This window comes from Silene latifolia, chromosome Y (genome assembly GCF_048544455.1).
Source record: "Silene latifolia isolate original U9 population chromosome Y, ASM4854445v1, whole genome shotgun sequence".
Classification (NCBI taxonomy): Eukaryota; Viridiplantae; Streptophyta; class Magnoliopsida; order Caryophyllales; family Caryophyllaceae; genus Silene; species Silene latifolia.
The window spans coordinates 28,347,253-28,370,909 of record NC_133538.1 but is presented as its reverse complement, the minus strand read 5'-3'; the positions used below and the strand labels follow the sequence as shown (position 1 = coordinate 28,370,909).

At 42.0% G+C, this 23,657-nt stretch overlaps 1 protein-coding gene across 1 annotated transcript in view; it reads left to right on the top strand.

Moving 5' to 3' along the window:
• The first annotated feature begins 563 nt into the window (after positions 1 to 563).
• Positions 564 to 23,657, top strand: part of LOC141627773 (uncharacterized) — a 37,834-nt gene continuing 14,740 nt past the window's right edge. The window contains exon 1 of the mRNA XM_074440994.1: positions 564 to 997. Within this exon, the coding sequence (XP_074297095.1) occupies positions 564 to 997 (434 nt within the window). The remainder of the gene's footprint in view (positions 998 to 23,657) is intronic.

Below are 23,657 nucleotides of genomic sequence, written 5' to 3'. Positions count from 1 at the left end.
TACAAAGACTCATGGGAGGTAGTTGGAGCTGATATTATTGCTGCAATACAAGACTTCTTCAAAACTGGTAAACTACTGAAGCAAATTAATACTACTACTCTCACTCTTATCCCTAAAGTTACTAATCCTAAGTCTGTTTTGAAATTTCGTCCTATAGCTTGCTGCAACATTATTTATAAGAGCATTGCTAAGGTCTTGTGTAGTAGACTTAATAAAGTTTTACCTGATATTGTTAGTGAGAGTCAAGGGGGTTTTATGAAAGGAAGGAATATTGTTGAGAATGCGCTGATTTGCCAAGATTTAGTGAGGCTTTATAATCCTCTTCTCCTAGATGTATGATCAAAATTGACTTGAGGAAAGCTTATGACTCTGTTGAGTGGTCCTTCCTTGAGCAAATGTTTCAGGCCTTAAAGTTTTCAAAGAAATTTGTTTACCTAGTCATGGCTTGTGTGACATCTCCATCTTAATCTTTGGCTGTTAATGGTAGCCCCTTTGGCTTTTTTCCTGGAAAAAGGGGTCTGAGGCAAGGAGACCAACTCTCCCCTCTCCTCTTCACTTTGTGCATGGAATATCTTTCCAGGATTTTAGGGGTGGTTGCTCAACAAGATGGCTTCAGATTTCATCCTCTCTGTGGTCATATCAGATTGAATCATTTGCTTTTTGCAGATGATTTACTTCTTTTTTGTAAGGGTACTGAGACATCCATCATGTGGTTGTTGAGGAGCTTCTCTACTTTTTCAAATGCTTCAGGCTTGACCTTGAACAAAGCAAAGTCTGAAATATTTTTTAATGGTATGTCCTCTTCTGTTATGGATAATATTTTGCAAGTATCTGGATTTCGTAAAGGTCAATTGCCTTTCAAGTACTTGGGAGTGCCTATTTCTGCTAAAAAATTGTCTAAAGCAGAAGGTATGAAACTGGTGGATAGAATTGTTGCCAGAATAAGAGGGTGGGGATCCAGACACTTATCTTATGCTGGTAGGCTGGTTTTGGTTCAGTCTGTCCTTTCCACTCTCCACTCCTACTGGGTAACTATTTTTTTTTATTCCAAATGGTATTATCAATAAAATTAATTCCATTTTTAGGAACTATTTATGGAGTGGAGGGGATGAGTATAAGAGGACTCCAAACATCAGTTGGGATACTTGTTGCCTTAGCAAAGAGGAAGGTGATTTAGGACTAAAACATGCTAATAATTGGAATATGGCTCTGTTGGGTAAGTATACTTGGTGGCTTGCTAAAAAAAGGATCATCTTTGTGTTGAGAAATGTGTCCTCAACAATAGTGCAATCACATGATTTAAATATCATTATTAAATCTCATTTTAAGAATACATGTGGGATGTAATATTTTACAGTCAACTGGTCCACACATATCGGTAATGATTGGCTGACTAGAGTTTGACATTACTGTCGTGCGACGGTGGTGATCAGTTGATTCCCTTAGGTCATACCTATAGGGAAATAATTTTAATTGATTATTTAATTAATCGTATACCGATACGAGTTAATTAAATTGCTTAAAATTGACGGATGATTTTGTGAGTATAATTTACGTATCTTATTGTAAATATGATTAAATGAGACACGGTCTAAGTAATCGAATTGTTTTATTACTTAGATGAAATCATTGTTTACAGAAACAATTGAAACGGAATGAATAAATTATTATAAATACAGAATGTTGTAATTTATAATTTGGAAACATTTTTGGTACGAGTAATTACGAATTACTAGTCGATTTTGTAAATGACATATTTTATGAGTATGTTGATTTTTAATAAGTTAAAAATACATTACATTGTGACATGTCATGTAACATGTTACAAATGTTACAATTGACAAATGACAAAATAAAATGGACTATCCATTTTATGTTGAATATGCCGAAATAATGGAGGGAGTATATGATATACATTGTGTTTTTATCTTGAGTGGAAAACACAATTGTTATACCTAAGGAGTAACCATGCACACCTATGCTTTTGAGAAGAGCAAAAATAAAAGGGATTGGGCTACCTATCCAAGGCTCCTTCTCTCTTCTCTTTTTCGGCCATATCAAAAGAAAGAGAGCATTTTTCCTCTCTATGTTTTCATTCATTCATTTTGTGATACACAATAAAAATTTCTAGAGTAAGAAATCACTATTCTCTACATCTTATGATATTTATAGAGAAATAATAACCTCACAAAAGCTCTCTCTTGACCGAAATATTCAAGAGTAAAAATACAATTTATATTGTGTCAATTTTATAGTAAAACTAATATTATTACTAGATCTAAATAATGTTGGTTATTAAGAGATTCCTTGGGTATATGCTTTTGGGAGGGATTCTATATTTGAATCCTTATTCTTCCATTTGGAGAGCTCAAGAACTAGTAAGGTAGGTGACCCTACTAGTGTCCAAATATCCGAAACATGCAATGTAAGGAACCGATTTCTTCTCTTAAATATTGATGTTTGCATGCATAAGATCCACCATTTAATTTTATGACAAATTAAAATAAAACATATATGAATATGTTGAGTATTTAGATCTACTTTTCCTTCAATTGGTATCAGAGCCATGGTTGTTTGCATGCAAATCGGTTAAAAGTTTTTCCGAGTTGTAAAGATTAACATATAAAACTTGTATAATTTGTGTTATTATGATATATCACAAAATTAATTTTTGCATGTTAAAGTTTATGATCCTAAAATGTATTTAGGATATTTTGGTTAATTTATGGATTTTATTGTTCATTTTATATAATATTGGTATTAAAATGTGATTTTTATGATAAAAATGTCATTTTTGGACATGTTTTCATATATATTATTTTTAGATGATCTGTAAATTTTCATAATTTTATGAGTTCTTGTGCTCGAAAAATGGATTTTTCATGATAAAAATCGGATTTAGATGAAAAATAGGTTAATATGAGAAATATTTCGGATCTGGTCATAGAAATTTAGTATGTTGTCACATGCAATTTTACAAGACGTGTGTAAAATAATAGGCTATAATGAAGTCTTCATGCATGATTTATGGATTTTTGATGAAAAATAGCATAAATAGTGACTTAATTAGTGAAAAAATTGCTAAAACATACTTCATGACTAAGGAAAAACGTCACATGTTGCATTTTATTATCTTTTTCAGATCTAAAATTGAAAAGTTGATGAATATATTTTTTCTCATGTTTTTATGATTTTTATTGATATATCTGATAAACCGCAACATTATTTTTCCGATAAGTTTCGAAATTTTTAACCTAAGTTTTTGAACATTATGAGTGTCATGGTAATTTTCCAGAATGTTCATGAGTTTAAATTTCAAATTTTGAATTTATTTGAAATTTTTAGTGATTTATTTGAAGTTTATAGCATTTTATTGTAATTTTGAGTCCTTTTATGAACAATATTAGGAAATATGAATTAATTATGGTCAAATAGTTAGTGGAGACTAATTTTGAGTCCTAAGAAGTTAGGGTAATTAACTTGTGCATAAATATGAATTTATGTAATTTTTGTGATTATAAAATATTGAATCACGCAAATCCGTAAAAACCGAGTAATATACGATATTGGCTAATTAAAGGCGATTTAGCATAAAATTGGGCATGTTCATACATATTTTAATGCTGCATTTTATTTATGATTGTCATAATTTTATTTATGTAATTTTTGAATTATGTAATTTTTACTTAGTATGGCCTTAGTTTTTAATTGGTATTTCCCGAAATGTATGAGAATATCGATTCGGTTGTAATTTATTGTGATCTCGTATCACCGTTTTGTAATTTAATAGATTTATTTTATTTTAGTTACAAGTGTATAATAAGAAATTATGTAATTTGTTATGTAATTTATTTATTTCGGAGTTCCTTGAAGATGGAGTCACTCAAGGAAGACGATTCATAAAGACGGTGTTACCTCGAGATGCGTGCCTCAACCGAAGTTCAAGGGACCAATGGAGTTGGTTTCCGAATATGTAATAGATAATTAGATTATCTATTTTAGGAAGGCCATACTAGGATTTATTTTTATGCTTGGCATTTTATTTATATGTCGCATGCATCGCTAAATCGCCATAACTAAAACATGCATCATCTTTCATCGAGTTTATCGACCGTGTCAATTACAATTATCGTAGTTCACCGCTTTAGTTCACTTAAAACGTGATAGATAATAAATTGACATGACCTCTCGCTAAAACAATCAATTGAGATATAGCCTTACCAAAGAGTAGAAACCATGAAAACCTATTTCGCGAGGGAGTGCACTCGGCCCTACCGGGGTACAAACCTTGTTACGTAGGGGAAGTGGGTGATAAATGTTTATCCACCGAATTCATGTTGATAAGGGTTGAATCGGCCCTACCGTTCCCAAGTTGATGTGGATTTGGATCATGGACACATTTATTCGAAATTTTGATTGAGCTCAACGGAAGTATTCGTGACCGTAGTCGCATGTGTTCCGGGCTAAAGATAAATGTTAATGTAATTTTATCGACCAAGAGTTCTAAAAGTAGAATCGATTAAAGTGTTAATCCACCGAGTTATATTAATATGGGATGAATCGGCCCTACCGTGCCCAAGTTAATATGAATTTGGATCTTGGAATCATTTACCATAGTTGGGTAGAGGTCACTATGTAAATGCTTTACTTGTTATTTACAAGTATTAATAAAACGATAAATGTAAAGTTTTCCACTATTCCGTTATCATATTGTTCTATTTCTTTACTACAATTCATATACGATATCATTTCGATTTTTATTCAAATCTCCATTAAAACATCGTAACTTAAGACAAATATGAATTTGCTTCTAAAACCTCAAATGAACCATTGCTAAGGATCTCTTATAAAGAGTATAGATTAAAGTTATTCATTATCAAACAGGTTTTTGATTCTTGACCAACACATCTACTTACAATGGATTGTTTTTCATATACTTAATTAAATTAAGTACCTTGAAGCGATAAATTGTTTTGGTAATTAGTTTTGTCAGAATTCGTAATTGACCAAAATAACGCAACCACTTCAATGAAAGTTTTAAGACTAAAACAATTGAATTAAAGAGTAATCTTCATAAGATTCAACTTTGCTTCTTGAAGTTTGATGCGTGTTTTTTATATGATGTTTTACATCCCATTTTACACGCATTTCAGAGCTCATTCATGTAGTTTATGCTACATTTCTCCTATTTCCGTCTACTTCCGTATTTTTGTACATTATTGCAGAAATGTGAAGAATCCAGCGGAAATCGAGCTAAATCCGCCCCCGAGTATCCTGCATTGCATATGACGTGAAGTATTCACCCGAGGAACGAGCTTGGTGCGCAATTCAAGGCCCAAAAGACAAGTCCACGAGTTTATAGAAGTCGATAGCAGCTCAAGCAGTCGATCGACCACTGCCATCAGTCGATCGACCAACCATCGGGTTCCAGAAGCTACTGTTTACTGAAGACCAGTCGATCGACCCAATTGCTATTCCAGACGAGAATTAAAAGACCGTGAATCTTGAAGCCCAAAGTTATGTTAGGTTTAGGAAATAAAGCTACGTTAGTTGCTATATAACGTAACCTAGAAACATCAGTTTAGGATTCAGTTTTTTTTACATCAAGTTTTTATCTAAGTTTCACATTGAATTTTAGAATATCATAGTTAGGGTTTGGATATTGATTGCATCGGATTTTTATTCATACTTCTAATCATTCCGTTACTGTTCTCCTGTGATTTTCGGTATTCTTCCTGTTCTACTTTCAGTTCGTTTTATTTCGTTATTAGCGTAGAATTGATAGTTAGATTCCCCGAAACCATCTTATTGTTGCATGTTAATTGTTTGTTCTACCGCTTTAATTATGAATTCTATACTTTTATGCCCTAGTATTATTGTTGTTATCACTTTCAAAGATAAGTAGCTAAATAGTTTGTGCTAGGATGTAGGCGAATTATGGCGTAGGCGACATAGTATTAAATTGACTGATTCGCGTGTCGATCGATCGATGACATTGACTTGGTCGATCGATCGACCTCGTGAGGTTACCCTTCGTTTTAATTGATTTTAATGTTGTATTTAACGAATCGAATGCATGCGACCAGTTAGTTGCTTAATTTATGACTGACCCATTAGATCGAAAGATAGGGACAGTTGTTGGACCACCAATTAAGATGAATAAACTGTGCTGAGATCGAAAGATAGGTATAGTTTAGACCGTTAGTCACTTTTCAGGACGAGAGTCAGTATTAGTGATATTAGGGACCTATAGCGAGATCGAAAGATGCTATTTGTTAAGAGTGGACCGAGAGGACCTCTTGTTTCCCGCCTCACTTGTGTTTGATTCAGACCGACTTAGTATGCTGCCGCCGAAGCTTTAATGAACCGACCATCCTAGTACCCCTTCTTTATCTGTTTAAGCCGTCTTTTTAGTTTACTGTCTTTATTTATTCTTAGCTATAGACCAATTCAACTCAACCCCACATTCGTTACCTTAGACTATAATTAGACAGCTAGAAATTAAGTCTGCCTCCTTGTGGTTCGACCCTGTTACCACTAGCCTAGGTTAGTCTTAATAGGAAATTATAAATCTTATTTTTGGAACTCACAACGACGGGTATCAAATTTTGGCGCCGTTGCCGGGGAGGCAATTGTTCTAATTTTTAGTTGTTTTTTATTTAGTCTTTCTTTAGTTTAAGGGACTTCCGTTCCTTACTTTTCTTATATTCTTTTTGTAGTTTCTTCTTATGCGCAGGTCACAGGGTGGTGAACTAGTACCATTCGATCCTGAGATAGAGAAATCTTTGCGCGAGTTGAGACGATCACAAAGGGTATTACCGACAGAGGAAGAGCTGAGTACTCTGTCAAGCTATCACGAGAACGAGCTGTTCGAGGAAGACCCACAGTCTTCACCCGTTTCCACCTCTTCAGCCGAGACAGTCACTTCTCCAGAAATTCCAGTCATGGCTGAGGAAGCGAGTATAGCTAGCCATTCTGAGCCGACAGCTGCAAACTTATATAAGGGGTTCGAATTACCAGGAGATGCCAGGAAGTTCGAACCAAAGCCTTCATACATTAATATGGTGGAGAGAAACCAGTTCGGGGAAGCTGCAAATGAAGATGCAGCTAAGCATATGGAGACGTTTATTGACTACTGCTGTTCCATACCCCCACCAACCGGTGTGACCCAAGACCAGATCAAGGAGACCATGTTTATCTTCTCCCTTCGTGATGCTGCAAGGGAGTGGTATAGAGATCTGGACCGAGCCGCTCATGGGATCACCGACTGGAATTCCTTGGCATTGGCATTCTACAAGAAGTACTTTTCTGCTTCAAAGACGATTGCTATTAGAGCCCAAATCACGAGTTTCAAAAAAGGGCCGGATGAGAATTTCCACGAGGCATAGGTCCGATTTAAGAAACTGGTGCGAACCATACTGCACCATGGTTTCGAAAAATGGAGCTTGTGCAATCATTTTTATAATGGGTTGTATGACGATCAGAGGGCTATTTTGGATGCTGCAGCCAATGGCCGATTTGCTGAGAACTTGGGAGAGACCAAGGGGTGGAAGATCATCGACGATCTAGCCACCCACAAGGCTGAGTATGGGAATTCCAGAGGGAACCAAAGGAGAGCTGTTGAATCTTCCTCTGTAGCTGCACTTGAAGCTCTCACTGCGAGATTTGACAAATATGAATTAGGAGGAGCTTCAAAGGGGGGTATGTATCAAGTAAATGTTGTGTCAGACGGTCCTTTCGTCTGTGAAAGGTGCGGAGCTGAGGGACACGTTTCGAAGAATTGCCCTAGTCCCTTTGAGTCTTGTGCTGCATTTCAACATTATAGGCAGACAAACACTTACTATGAGCCTAATGTTCATCCCCACCTGAGGTGGAGTAGCCAGAATGTCCTAAATCAAACTCCACCTCCGCAGCAGCAACCCTATGTGCCCCCTCATCAAAAGCAACAACAATATCAAAAACCTCCTTATGTGCCGCAGCAGCAACAACAATCCCATAGTTCTGATTTTGCTGAGTTTAAGAACTTGTTGATGAAGGAGTCCCAAGCAAGAGAGGCCGGGATGAAGCTACTAGAGAGCCAAATTGCTCAATTGGCTAGTAAGAGTACCTCTCGAGCTCCGGGACACTTACCGACTCAAACCGACCAAAAGGAGACCTTGAACGCCATCACATTGTGTGGACAGCGGGCCGCCCACGGGGGCGCTTGGTGAAGGTCGAAAAACAAGCGTTTGCATTTTGTAAGGAGTCGCCACCAATTTTTATGGGAAATTGGAACCGTTCGAATACCTCGTGTCATGTCAAGACACAAAGTAGTGACATGAACACTAAGCAATCGTTACCCTTAGCATTCTATGTCTAGAATGACTCTCGTGGATGCCAATGAACACGGGTGCTCACGGAGATCTGGAGTAAGGGGTGAGGGTACGTATTAGGAAGCTCTTTTGATCGAACACCTAATCCCGCCCGCCTCGATAGCGGCCTCTACTAATGATTAGGGAAGTTATTCGTACTTGATATATCGTCGGTTATATGCATGCAATGCAACATCCAAGTTTTAATCCTAGCATGTGAGAATTAACTAAGTCGGTTGACACGTAATTAGCATACAATTGGGTCGAAGTTGGAATTTAATGTTGATTTACATGTGAAAACATACAAATGATAAAAGAAATACAATAATCATAAATTACAATAATGAAAATTACATTAATTACATTGGAATAGGCGATTTATGTCGAAAATACCTTTAAAACGGATAGATTGAGAAAAAGAATAAAAGAATGAAATTACGAACAAGAATTAGCGTGATATTACGGATATTAGTTAGTTAATACGTGGACTAATTAAACTAGGTCAAGCGCAAACGGAGTTCGGGACGTAAATCATCTCGAACAGCGCAAAGATAGATGCGACCTGGAAGAGTCGCAGCGATTCTTGTCCGTCTGTTCAAGGGTGAGTTCTGGCCGTGGCGGAATCGCAAATCGTTAATGTTAATTGGTAATTTTATGGATCGATTAAATTATTTACTCGGATGAAAGTGATTAATACTTTTATTACATGTCAATGATGGTCATGAAAGCGATAAACATGGATGAGACGGATGCAAACGGATTATTTACAAGGTTCAATGATTAATTAGTGACATCGGTGAATGAAACAAACTAAACATGATGAATTAATGACAAATTAATGACGAACATGTGAATGAACAGATGAAAACTATATCAAAGACGAATTCCAGGAACTCAATATGAACAAATTGAATCCCTACAACCCGGATTGAACTTAATGACGAAAACCCGCAAATATTGGACTATAAGGGATTTAAGTCGGATTTATGACAATTAAAACATGAACATGATGATGATTATAATACATGTGGAATTATTATGATACTACGATGAAGAATTAACAGACGAACAAGCAAAAGAAAGATTTGAATACGAATTACAGAGGACAAACGAAGAAGAAAGGAAGCAGGAACTGCGGCAGCCTCACGAAGAGGCGCAGCAGGAACTGCGCTCCTTCGAAGATGCGCAGCAGTTGCTGCGTCCTTTCTCGATCGTTATCATCGGAAATCCGCAAAAAACAGTTTTAACAAAGGGTTTTAGAAATCGATTTTAACGGTATTTTCGACGTAAACCTTACAATTGATGATACGACAAGTAAAATACAATAAATAAAAGAGAGATTTACACCCTCAGACTTACATGTTGACGAAACGAGATGAACTAAGATATCGACTAGTGAATGCTCGACGCGAATGCAAAGAGAGTGCCCTCGTAAGAGGAAAACGATTGATTAATTTAAGTTGATTGAGTGTAGTTGGTCAAATTGGTCGGTCATGCAACGGAGAGGTGGTACCGGAAGGATCCGAGCTTACGTGGTCGGAAGTCCAAGCACGTAGGCGCCAATTAGTAAGCACAAAGTCTAGAATGCAAAGGGAGAAGAGAAGGGCGGACACTCGCGTGAGAAATATGAGGAACGAAGGCTCCTATTTATACTAATCACACGGAGGAATAGGGTTTCGGAGACTCTTTGGAAGTGAATCTCGGAAAGATATGAAAAAAAGATACGTAAGACATGCAAAGAAGGGCCTGGGAAGAGGCGCAGCAGACCCATCTGCGTCTCTTGGAAGAGGCGCAAAGACCTGCTGCGTCTATTCCCAAGAGGTTTCCTCTTTGAAGAAAGATTTCCGCGTTTGAGTTATGGTAGGACGGAAATAATTCGATTATCTTATGAATATTACGGGATATTATTTGCCAAAAGATAGAATTTATGAAATATGGAATAGAAATATCCGGAACATTCCAGAACATTCCGACTCGGGATTTAACAGTTATCAGAAAATGGAGACGGTTTTTGACCCGGACTCCGAATGTACTCTAATTACTGCCAAAACGACCGTATCGGGACGTAGATGACAACTAAGAGGTTGACATTTAATATTTGAGCAATCACTTGACGATAATCTTACGAACTGTCACAAATCGTTCCGCGAATCAAACATGCGGCCCAATCATCACCGGGTGGTTTGCGGGAGGTGCAGAAATGAGGTATCTACAGAGCCCCCACTTTGACTGAGGCTTGGACAAGGCGAAAGTCAAAGTATAGCCATCAGGTCAATCGAAGATTACAACCTGACGACTATGGCGACGCGAGGCGGCTCAAGGGGTCGAACCAAGGACTGTCGTCGGGAACATTTTAGAGTTTGTCGACTATCGGGGAGGGTCGTTTAAAGTCCATTAGACTACGTAAGGAAGCTCGCCAGCCATAAGAAGAAACCATACCTGAGATACCCCTGGGTGAAGCGGGACTGAAGACGCTTCGGCAAAACTCTTTGGTCTGAAGATAACTTGGTGTCTGAAGGCATTAGGGGTCACAGGGAACTTTGGTCGAACTCTCATGGGAAACAAGAAATATTGAAAGCAAAGCAGGACGTCGCAGAAAGCTTTGGGGAATCCACTTGCGTTAGTCTCAAGCGAACTCTGGCAAAACTTGAGGTTGAATCTGCTTGCGTCGGTCTCAAACAAACTCTTGTTGGGGAATATTTTGACGACTAGGAACATCTAGATCGTCGTGGGAGAAATCTTGAGTGAGCAGTACTGCAAAATACTACTGCGCTGGATATAATGATCTTGAGCAATACTGCAAAATACTGCTGCGCTGGATAAAATGCGGGCCGGAACGAAAGAAAGTCATCGAAACGGACCAAAAGAATATAATAGCGTTGAAGAAGAGGCGCACCAAAGATGGGTCCACAAATAACGAACTCATAACGAATTTTTGAAAATCCGTATGGAGGGAACACAAGGAAGAGGCGCAGCAAGAGCTGCGTCTCTTGGAAGAGGCGCAGCGCCTGCTGCGTCTTTTCCCCAATTTGGCTATTTCTGCGTAAAAACGCGAACTCAGAAGGATTGTATTTCATTATTTCGAAACACAATTCTTGCAATTTCTCTCTCAAATCTTCACCATTTCCGTCGAGGTTTGATCCAAAAGCTTGCATTAAACATGACTAATCGAGGTATGTGTTCCAATCTTGCATTAATCATCTACATTTGTCGAATTTTGAGCCGCGAAAACTAGGGTTTTCGACCCTTTTGATCGAAAATTTGGGGCTTTTCCCCCAAATGGATTTGCTATGCCAAATTGATGTTAGAAACGGATAGTAGGCAATGTTAGGAACATAACCATATATTTGCTTCGAATTTTCATCGAGTTTTGAGCTCTTGAGTGAATTTTGAGACGGTTTTACAGCTGAACCGTAAATTGCTTCGAAAATAGCCTTAGGAATGCCCATTGGCGATGAAATTTGGTATTTGGGATCCTTGGATGATGGGTAAACTTTCTACCATCTCGAAATTTTGGTTTGTGACAACTTTTTCAGGACACCTTTCTAGGGCATAATCGCCGTTATGGCGGAATGCTGCCGAATTTTCGACTTGAACCTGGAACTAGGCTTTGACTTGGACTTGACTTGACCCAATTTATCACATGAGTGATTGGGTTGGCGGGAATATGGCCAAAGATGGCATGGAAAGGGCGTTTTGTGGCTCAAGGCTCGAAAACTCCTTAACAAAGGCTTGTCGTCATGTGACGGGGCCTGAATTTACTTTAACGTTGCAGGTGATGAGGCTTCTACTTCCGGGAGGACTCCCATGGAGATAGACGTCGATCTTGTTGAGGAGGCTTTAGAGCGAGGCCTTCACCGCGGTGATGATGGCCGCCGAGTTTCACGAGGAGGAGGTGTCGAGGAGGAGGAGATCCCGAGACGGGCCAACGTCGGGCGAGGAGGTCGCCACCGAGGGGAGCTCTGCGTGGGCCGAGACACGGGAGAGTAGGCACCTCGTGTGGGCTGCAGAGGGTCACCCGTCCCTACGGGACGGTGAAGAGCCCGGTAAATAGGAATTCACTACTCACTACCTGTCCTCTTTCATTCTTTTAGTTCAAATTTCTTGCAAATTTCAGCCAAAACTAAAGATAGCTTTGTTTCAAATCATTATAGGAGGCCGGGAACATCAGGTCGTTCTCGGGTTACACGACAGCGATGGAGCACTACGAGCGGCTGTCGGCGGAGGAGAGGGCCATGATCGAGCGTAGAGCGTTTGGTCCTCTGGTTCAGGTCTGGAGGGATATCGTGAAGAGGAAGTTGCGGGCTAACCTTAGCCTAGTCCGCGCTTTCTTGGACCGATTCTGGGATACGACTTCCACGTTTCACCTGCCTTTTGGTGATGTGGGAGTCACTTTGGAGGATTACGGCATGATTTCTGGTCTGCCGTGTGGGACCGAGGAGATGGTGTGGCCGGAGACTGGTATGAGGGCGGATTCGGCCGAGGCGAGGAGATTGATCGGCTGGAACTTGTCGCCGAAGGCTGTTGCGATCTTGCCGGGTTTGCTACCCAGTACCTACGTCCGAGACTACTTTGCGGGGAAGACCCCGGCGCTGGTGACGATCGATGGGAGGGAGACTGCTCCTCCTCCTTGTACAGCTGAGCAGAGGGCTCGTCTGTGGCTTTGGTGGTTCTTGTCTTCGATTTACCTCGGAGACAAGGGCGAGAGGCTATCGACGAAGCTTCTTCCCTTTCTTTCTGACCTGAGTTCCCTAGGACGCTGGGACTGGGTCACTGCTGGTTTTGCGGTCCTCATCCGCTTCATGAGGGCCATGGTTCGTCCGGAGTTGATGGAGAAGGGGACTTCTCCGGCGCCGTCGGACTGGACTACTGTTGAGGTATGAACCTTCCTTTAGACCAAGGTAAATTCCTTTCTTTATTAAATCACGAAAGATCGTCATTGATTATTCCGTTCTACGTGCGTGGGTGTACTCTTACTTCCCGAGTCTCGCGCCCAAGAGGACGGAGCCGCTGGAGAAGGCCTATCCCGTGGTGAGGGATTGGGTGATGTGCAGGACGAAGAGCAAGCGCTCTTCTCACAATGTCTACCGGCGGGACGTGAACGCCCTTCACTAAGCGGCGTGAGTATCCCACTCGTATTCATTTATATTTCTTATCCTTTGCCTTCACTTGATCATAGGAATGATCTTTGCCTTATCTTGTCGCAGTGGGTGCCCAGGCCTTGGGCGGAGTACGCCGGGCGCGCCTCCTCTTGTCGCCGAGGTCCTTCGACCTAGGAGCCCGAGTCGAGTCTTGTTGTGGACGTCGATGGGTCTGTGTGGTATCCGGGCGAGCGTTTGGCTCGTCGGTGCTCTCGGGACGCGTTGACGGTTCCCGTCGATCCTCCGAGGACGATGTTCGGGAGCCCACCGAGGCCGAGAGGAGGCGGACCTGGCTGGTGCCGTGGCGACGACCTTCTTCTCCCGGCGGGGACTACTCGGCGTTCCTTTACGGGAGGTTGGCGTCTTGCGCCAAAGTAGTGGTGAGTATCTTTACTTTTCCTTGATTTGATTTTGAGAATTACGACGAAAGATCATCGATTAATGAGAATTATTTGTCCTTGCAGGAGGTCGAGGCGGCGGGCATCGAGCCCCCAGAGTACCCCGAGACCCTCGAGTACACTGACGCGACTGGGAGGACGACGATCTCCGAGTTGCGTGACTTTGACGTAGCCGTTGACGGATCTTGGCCTAGACGGCGGCAAGATCTCGATTCGAGGGTGAGCCTCCGGCCTTATATACCTTTCGTGTAAGAACACATTTGATTGAACTTGTTCAATTTACTGAGAATTTCTTTTGAAATGCAGGTCGCGCCATCTCGGTTTGTGGCACTATGGAGGGTGGCCAACCGGCTACGAGCTACCGCCATCGAGGCACTCGTCGGTGGTCGAGGTCGTCAGGTATGAACCTCATTTGATTTCTTTTGATTTTTGATTTTCAGTTTTGTTTGAATTGATTGACATGAGCCAATTTACTTCTATTTATAGGCTGGCCGTGAGTCGGAGCGAGAGTTGACCCAGTCTCGGGAGGAGACAGCTCGCTTGTTGAGGGAGCTCGAGTTTCGGGATGCCGAGATTGCTGCTCTTACGGCGAGGGTTGCTGAGTTAGAGGGTGCCCAGCAGTAGTTTTGTGTAGTTTTGTCCATTTGGACATCTGATTTTGAACTTTTTGGACTTTGTTTGGGGCGCAAGCCCCCAGTTTGCTTGGACTTTTGGACTTTGTTCGGGGCGCAAGCCCCCAGTTTGCTTGTACATTTTTATATACGATGGCCCGAGTGCCTTTGCTGCTGGGTTGTGTTGCTTGTATCTGCAGGTTAATTCTTGAACAGGTTTGGTAGATAACGGTTTACGTCGTCGTGCTGCCGAAATTTACATAGAAATCACGCAAAACATACATTTTATACATATGGCCTTTGACCAGCGCAAAATGAGACCCGAAAGAGCACGAAAAAATGCAAAAATGCAAAAATTTTGTCGGAAATGACCGGACGGTAGGGAGGGTTACCCCCTAAAAAAAAAAAGAAAAAAGAGAAATCTGTAAGTGTAGAAATGAAATGTTGAAATGAAAACAAAAGGAAATTGTTTCCCAAAAAGAAAATGAAATTTACTTCCTAAAAAAAAATGAAATTTATTTCCTAAGAATAAAAAGTTTGAGTGTCATGAAATGGCGAAGGTGTCGATGTCGCCTCGAAATGCGTGCCCGCGAAAATAGGAAACTTGAAACATGGTAAACTGCTCGTATTTACCAAAATAAAATCCCGTAAGAATAGGAAATTATTCGTTATAGAATTAGGAAAGATCCAAACGCGGAAATCACGAAGTGAGCTTGGGAAGAGGCGCAGCATGAGCTGCGTCCCTTTGAAAAAGAGGCGCGCGAGCGCTGCGCCTGTTCCCAAGTTGGTCCGTTCGGCGGATTTTTGGAAACAAAGAATTAGTATAAATAGAAGCGTCGACGAGGCGTTAATTCACACAATTCTTCCGTCTCTTCCTCGTCTATTCACATAAAACTCTCGAAATAAATCTTCAAGAGAAAATTGTCATCATGAATACTATGGAGATCCGTCTGAAGGAATGGACCAACGAGTTTTCGAATGTGGAGAAGCACGACATGGGTGCTTATAACCTTGGGTCTTTGTTGAGTTTGAAACTCATTAAGATTGTAAAACCGTTCTTGGATGCTTGCCTTGACCATTGGGACCCGAATTATCATGTTTTCGCGTTCCCAGGAGGTGACATTTGCCCATTTCCGAAGAAATAGTCGCTATTGGTGGATGGGATCCGAACATTTACTCGCCATTCCTTCCACTTCACAAGGGTATAAGAGCAAATTCGAGACTTGCTTGACCGACCAGACTTGAGGTGGATCGCCTAGTTACCCCGAAAGGTGTGAGAATGTTGGATTTGGTAGACCGATTCATTAACGGGGCCGACCCTCTGTTTCCCATGTTGCCAGGAGGAGGGCATTTGGCTTTTTTTTTGCACGTGTATGTCTTCCAAGGACACGTTGATGAAGATTTGAGAGGTGATCCCCGTCTTTTGGGTCTTATTGAGCAAATGGAGTGCGCAGAGCCCAGCTTGTTTATGCTTAGGGAGATCATCTTGGGTTTGGATAATAGGAAATCCAACCGCGATCTGCCGTTCTTGGGGAGTCCCGTCATTTTGCAGGTAAAAGACATCATTCCTTTTTTTCCTTTTTTTTTTTTCATTTTTTTTTTTTGTTGTTGTTTGGTGTCTAATACCTGCTTTTGGTAGGTTTGGCTTATGGAACGGCTCCGACTGCTCGAGCCCCCAGTTCATGCACTTTCCTATCATTCCCGTATGATTGCGATGAGGACGCGGTTGTACATGGTGGACTTCACCCGGGTCTGTGACTATTGGAAGAACAAGCTGAAGAATGATGATGGCCCGTTGATTAGGTGGGTTGTACCGTGGTGGCACCTCAAGTCCGTCACTGGAGTGTCTTCTTTGGATCCCACTAGGTCCGTGCGCATTCCGGGACTGGAGTTCATGGTATGCATCTTTCCGGAAAGATTGATGAGGCAAGTTGGCTGAAAGCGACGATCCCGACGCTTGACACCGTCCCGCAGACTGCTATGGCGCTTACTACAGAGAGCCGAAGAGAGTGGGCTATCAAATGGGCCCAAAGAAACATGTGGTTCTTGAGTTTCTCCGCCAATGCTTTGTGGGTGTCGGATTCCTATCTGAGGTGGAGAAAGGCTGCGACTTCGGAAGAGCGCGAGAGACTAAGGAAACGCGAACCTGTTGACTACAAGGTGCGCGAGGGAGAGAAAGAGAAGGAGAAGCATCTGACAGAGGGAGAAGAAGAAGCGGTTTTGTCATTCACCCTTCGAAGAAATCAAAGACTACTCCTGTTGCGGAAATGGTGGTTGGCAAGAACGGAAGAGTCGGGCCTCGAGAAAGACCGTTGGTGATTAGGTCTGAAGTGGTGCAAGAGCGCCCGGCTCGAGGTCGTGACAAGAAATATGACAAGAGTGACAAGGGCAAGGGGAAGATGGAGGAATAGCCCGAGTCCTTATTTATTATTTGATTATTATTATTGTTGTCATAAAAAAGGAGGGATTTTTAGAATCCTAGCCTATTCTATTTTTATTATGTAACGTACTATTATTATTTAGAAATTGAATGGAATAAAAAAGGTTGAATGGTTATGAAACCGTTGTGATTTTATTTTATTATTCTTGTCGAATTTCAAATGCAACGCAAATGTCCTTCTATTTACATTTTAGGTATAATGGGTTGAATCCTGTGAAGGATTGCCTACGTATTCACTTAAAAAAGCGAAATCAAACCCTTGCGCGTAGTTCGAGTAAATGTAAAAGAATAATTGTTCGAAGCAAGAGCTTGTAATGAACATAGAAACTAAGCATGAGCTTTTGCTTGTTCTCAAGGTGCGAAATTAGTTTATTTGATGATATGAGGATGACAAATTTGTCAAAATGCAAGAGCATAGTGACACTTAGCTTATTTGGTGGGCGGGGGCCGTTTATTTAGTGCCACAGGAGCGACACATGGGTTTACGCGAGGCGCGTGTGTGGTCCTATTCTAGGCATAGTATCGTTTCAGTTGGTCAAGGTTTGTGGGGTTTGAAAACTCATTCCCATCTAGGTCTGTGATTCTAACCGCACCCCCTGGGAGTATGGATTTGACTAGATATGGTCCGGCCCAATTAGGTTTGAATTTTCCCCTTGGGTCGACAGGTAAAAGAGCTCTAACCGATTTGAGTACTAAGTCTCCTTCTTTGATGTTTCTTGGCCTAACCCTTTTGTTGAAAGCTCGTTTGATACGTGCTTGATATGTTTGGACATTATGTAAGGCGCGTAGCCTACGTTCATCCAGGAGGATGAGTTCTTCATATCTATCCTTCTTCCAATCGGCTTCAGGGATTTGGCTTTCGAGTAGAATACGCAAGGATGGTATTTCTAGTTCGACTGGTTGTACGGCCTCCATGCCGTAGGTCAAATAGAAAGGAGTAGCTCCAGTGGGCGTCCTAACTGATGTACGGTACCCCCATAGGGCAAAAGGTATCTTGCTTGGCCAATCTCTGTAGTTGTCAGTCATTTTCTTGAGAATTGTGACAACATTCTTGTTTGCCGCTTCTACCGCGCCGTTAGTCTGTGGTCTATAGGGCGAAGAGTGGTGATGCTTAATCTTATATTTGGCTAGCAATTGCTCGGTTTCAGCTTGGAAGTGTGACCCATTATCACTAATGATCTCATGTGGGCAACCATATCGACAGATGATGTTGTTTTGTATGAATTTTGCCACATTTTTAGCCGTAAGACCAGTGTAGGAAGCTGCTTCTACCCATTTGGTGAAGTAGTCAATTGCTACTAGAATGAAACAGTGACCTCCTGTTCCGGCTGGGGTTATCTTTCCGATTATGTCAATTCCCCATGCGGAAAATGGCCAAGGAGATGTCATCGTGTATAGCAACGAAGGAGGGACATGTTGTACATTCCCGAAGATTTGGCAATTGTGGCAATGTCTCACGTATTTGATGCAATCGGATTCCATTGTGGTCCAATAATACCCTAAACGTGTGATTTTCTTTGCCGTCATAGGCCCACTCATGTGGGGACCGCATTCTCCGTCGTGGACTTCTTCCATCACCTTTCGTGCCTGTGAATGATCAAGGCAACGTAGGACTACACCAAGAGGTGTTCTTTTGTATAACTCTCCTTGCATCAGGATGTATTGGGAAGCTAATAGGCGTATAGCACGTTGTCCCCTTTTGTCCATATCCGGTGGATAGGTACCATTAAGCTTGAAATTCGGGATTGCTTGGAACCGGGGTTCTGTGCGATTTCCTCTTCATTGGTGATTTGGTGGACATGTTTCGACTGGTCGTTCGATACACAAGGGCATGTCTATCATGTGATCCGGCATATTTATCAAGGATGCAAGTTTCGCAAGAGCGTCGCAAATTGATTTTCCTCCCGAGGTAGGTGTAAGTAGGTTACGTGATCAAAGAATTGAGCCACTTGGTCTATCCTAGCCCGATAGGGTGCGAGGCTTTCACTTCGGATTTTCCAAGATCCTGTAACTTGGTTGATGATTAGTGATGAGTCCCTATGTACTCGGAGGTTTTTGATGCCTAAGCTTACTGCCGCTTGTAGCCCAATGAGACAAGCTTTATACTCTGCAGCGTTGTTTGTCACCTCGAAGTCGAGTTTGATGAGAAATCGGTGTATGCTCACCTTCGGAGAAATGAGCAACACTCCTATTCCGAATCCTCTTAAATTTGATGCTCCATCAAAGTATAGATCCCAGGAGTCTACATCTGTTTGAAGTATATCCTCGTCGGGAAATGACCAAGTATCTATGGTTTGTGCGTCGTTGATGGGATTTTCTGCGAAGAATTCGGCGACAGCGCGACCTTTTATGACTTTTAGTGGCACATATTTGAGGTCGAATTCGAGAGCATCGAGTCCACCTTGCAAGACGTCCGTTGAGGACGGGTTTTCGAAGAGGTATTTGACTGGATCCATTTTGGAATATATTTTGACGGAGTAGCTAAGCATGTAGTGACGTAGCTTCTTCGTTGCCCACACAAGAGCGAGGCATGTCTTTTCGAGTTGCGAGTATTTGCACTCATATTCCAGGAACTTCTTACTTATATAGTAAATAGCTCTTTCTTCGCTTCCTACAGTTTGAGCCAACATGGCACCCATGGCGGTTTCGTTCTTGTGAGATATAAACCAAGAGGTTGATCTTGTTGTGGCGGCATGAGCACTGGTGGTTTAGCCAATATCTCCTTGATTCGGTCAAACGCCATTTGACAATCGTCATCCCACATGGTGTGGTCTGTTTTCTTGAGTTTCTTGAAGATAGGCTCACAAATCATTGTAAGTTTCGATATGAATCGACTTATGTACTGTACTTTTCCCAGGAATCCTCTGACTTCTTTTTCTGTTTGAGGTTGTGGCATTTCGATCAGAGCTTTGATTTTAGAAGGATCTATTTCTATACCTCTTTTGATCGACGACGTATCCCGGAGTTTCCCGGATGTTACCCCAAATGTGCATTTCTGGGGGTTGAGTCTCATGTTTTACTTTCGTAGCCTTGCGAAGAATTTGCGAAGGTTTGCAATATGTCCCTCTCTTTCCTTGGACTTGACGATTATGTCATCTACATATACCTCAACTTCTTTGTGCATCATGTCATGTAGGAGTGTAGTTGCGGTGCGTTGGTATGTAGCTCCGGCGTTGATCAATCCGAATGGCATTACTGTATAGCAATATGTTCCCCATTGGGTGACGAATGCGGTCTTGTGCATATCTTCCATGGCCATCTTGATTTGGTTATAACCCGCATATCCATCCATGAAGGATAGTAATGCGTGGTCTGCAGTATTGTCCACCAATATGTCAATGTGAGGTAGAGGAAAGTCATCTTTTGGACTCGCTTTGTTTAAGTCCCTAAAGTCAACACAAACACGGATTCTCCCATCCTTTTTTGGTACGGGTACTATGTTAGCTACCCAGTCAGAATACTCGGAAACTTTGATGAACCCGGCTTTGAATTGTTTATCAACTTCTTCCTTAATCTTTAGAGCCCATTCTGTTCTCATTCGTCGAAGCTTTCGTTTCACTGTGTTTGAAACCCGGCTTAATCGGAATCCTATGTTCGGCGATATCCCCTGTCGATCCCGGCATGTCCTTGTAGGACCAAGCGAAAACGTCTTTGAATTCATTTAGGAGGTCTATGAAATCGGCCCTTTCGGTGGAGCTCAAGGTAGTCCCTATCCTAAGTTCTTTGGGTTCTAGTTCGGTTCCTACGTTGATGGGTTCGGTATCTTCTATTACTGGTCCCCCTTCCCCTTCTTATAATATTTCTTTGGCTACGTAGGGAGGTATTTCGGTCAAGTCTGGGTCTTGGTCATCCTCAGTATCATCATAAACAGAATTGCACTCGAAAGAACACAGAGAGTAAGCGTAACCCGATTTATTCATATTAAGATTTGAGTAAAGTTGAAACAAAGAAGCCAACCGATCCATGGTCGGTGGTGGCAAAGGAACATGAGTTGGGGCATTTCTGAACTACCGTGACTACTCGAGGCTAAGCTAGGAGAAACGAAGGGAGTGGGGATGACAACAGAAGTAGACTCTCTAATGACTTCTCTAGACTCCGACTCTGACTCCGACTCGACTCGAACTCGTCGTCTTCTCGGTTCTCCTTTGAACATCTCTCCTTCTCCAAAAGAGTGAGCTTGAAGAGTCTTCCTTGGTTGTTGGTCCATTTGATAGATTTCCTCCATCCTTTCGCCGCTTTGTGTCGATTTCGTGATCAACGCGGTGGGGTTGAAGCGATCGTCTGAAGTATCATAGTAATGATCTCATCTCGCGCGCCCTAATGAATCGATCTTCTCCAAACAATAGGCTAACGGCTTGTTCGTCTAAGCAAGGTGCTTGACGGGTTTTGACGGTAGGAACTGTTTCGGGAGGAATGAAGTAGCAATCGTGAAAGATCTCGATTCCGGCTAACTTCCTCTCAAGATAATGCCAAGGTTCGGGAAATCCGTGAAAGAGTTCTGAACTTCCTTCTTGAACGAAGTACCCATTTAGAGTGGGGAGATATGGTCTCATTTGGACTCCCACGTGCTTGCGATTTTGGACTTGAGCGAGCATTTCGAGAACTTCCTCTTTTGTGGGTTTGTACCTTAGTCCAAGTGGTATCCTTGTCGAGTTGCCTTCCTTGTATGGTGCAAAGGTATTTTTCCGAGTTGGGTTCAAAGGCATTCCAGGGAAGTATCCCTGAGATTTGAGTATGTGGTTGACCACCAAGTTGGAGTAGGGATTATAGTATAAGGGTGCCAACTCACTTTCTATGACATTTACACTTTGGAAGCCCCCAAGTTCGTATATGGGATCTGCAAGGACTTGATTGTTTGATTGCTTTTCGATTATTGCCTTGATGGGTGACGAAGTGATCGTCACAACTTTGCCATTTAGTGGAATCTTGATCTTTTGATGAAGGGTGGATGTTACCGCTTTGGAAGCATGAATCCAAGGCCTTCCCAGAAGTATGTTGAATGAAGCTTCGATGTCCACTATTTGGAAGTTAACCTTTCGTTCAATCGGTCCCGTGGCTATGGTTAGGCTAGCAAGTCCAACCACTTTTCGTCGTGTACCGTCATATGCACGTACACCTTGATTGGTGGGAGTCCAATCCGACTCTTTCATGCCTAGCTTGAATGCCGTTTTGAGGGGTATGACGTTGACCGCGGAGCCATCGTCTACCAAGGTCATTGGCACATTTTTCTTTAGACAAATGACAGTGATGTATAGAGCAAGGTTGTGACTAGCGCCAAAAGGTGGCAAGTCTTCATCCGAGAAAGTAACTGGATTACTTAGCTTAGGTGATTCTTGGAAGACCAAGTTGACTACATCTTCAGGAGTGGAGTTATGTGCTACATTCAATTTGGCCAAAGCTTGCAGTAAAGCTTGGCGATGCGGAAATGAGCTTGCCACTAGTTGCCGACCGAAAGATCAGCCTTGGTCTTCTGTAATTGCTTGAGCAAATGATCAGTGGGGTCATCTTCGTTGTCATTTGGTGTGATGACGTTGGTTGGACCGTTTTGAGTAGTGCTTTGATATGGGCGACCCGAACGAGTTAGGTGATCCACATCTTGGTCTTCACCATTTTGGACTATTTCCTTGACTAAGGAGTTTTCAATGAGGTATTCGTTTTCATCATCATCGGCCCAAACCCAATTGACTGCAGCTAGTTCCTTCATTCTCATGATGTCACTTTCTAGTCGTATGATTTGATCGACTAGTTTATCAACCACGGTGACTACTTCTTGCATAGTGGCATTTTGAGAGAAGATCAATGGTACGCGTTCTTTAGGTATTGCGTTGGGATTGCGCAAGGTCGTTACCATGTCTTCTAGTTCCCACACTTGTCTATCTACATTCCTTGCCCATGTGATGAAGTCGGAAATGGTAGGGGAGATAGTGGAGTAGCGCCTTTCTTTCTCAATTGCATGAATTTCATTTTCGGTGGGAGAAATGAGGTGTGAGCAATCCAAGGTAGATTCATCACTTGTAATCACTAGAACTCCAAGAGGATTCTGAGTGTTGTTGGGCTTACCTCCTGGTGGAATTGGAAGTCGACCATCTTCAATCATATCTTGAAGCACGTGTTTCAACTTGTAGCATTTTTCTGTGTCGTGCCCTTTGCCCCTATGGTATTCACGGAGGAATTTTCATCCTGAATTTGGACTTCCTTTCGGGTTCGGGAGTAGGTCCAATGGGTTGGAGTTTACCTTGTTTCATTAGCCTTTTTAGAGCGTTGGAGTACGTATCCCCAAGGTTTGTGAATTTCCTTGGTGGAGTAGTTTTCTTGGATGGCTCGAGAAGGTTGACTTCGTCGGTCTTGCTAGTAGAGCCGTATGAACGACTTGTGGACCCTTGATATCCTCTACCTACCGTTTTGGATAAGAGTCCTTTACGGATGTCATCTTCAATTCGCGTCCCTTGTACAGTTAAGTCCTTGAAAGTCTTGATGTTTTGATATCTCAAATGGTTGGCATATATGGGCTTGAGATTATCCACAAACTTTTCCACAAGAGTAGCCTCATCCGGGCGTTCAACTAGTTGAGTACTAGTCTTCCTCCACCTACTTAGGAAGTCGGTGAATCCTTATTTGTCATTTTGGGTAAGAACCTCTAGAGTACGCATGTTGACTTGGATCTCGGCATTATCCGCGTATTGTTTCGAGAACTCGATTGTGGCGTCTTCCCAAGT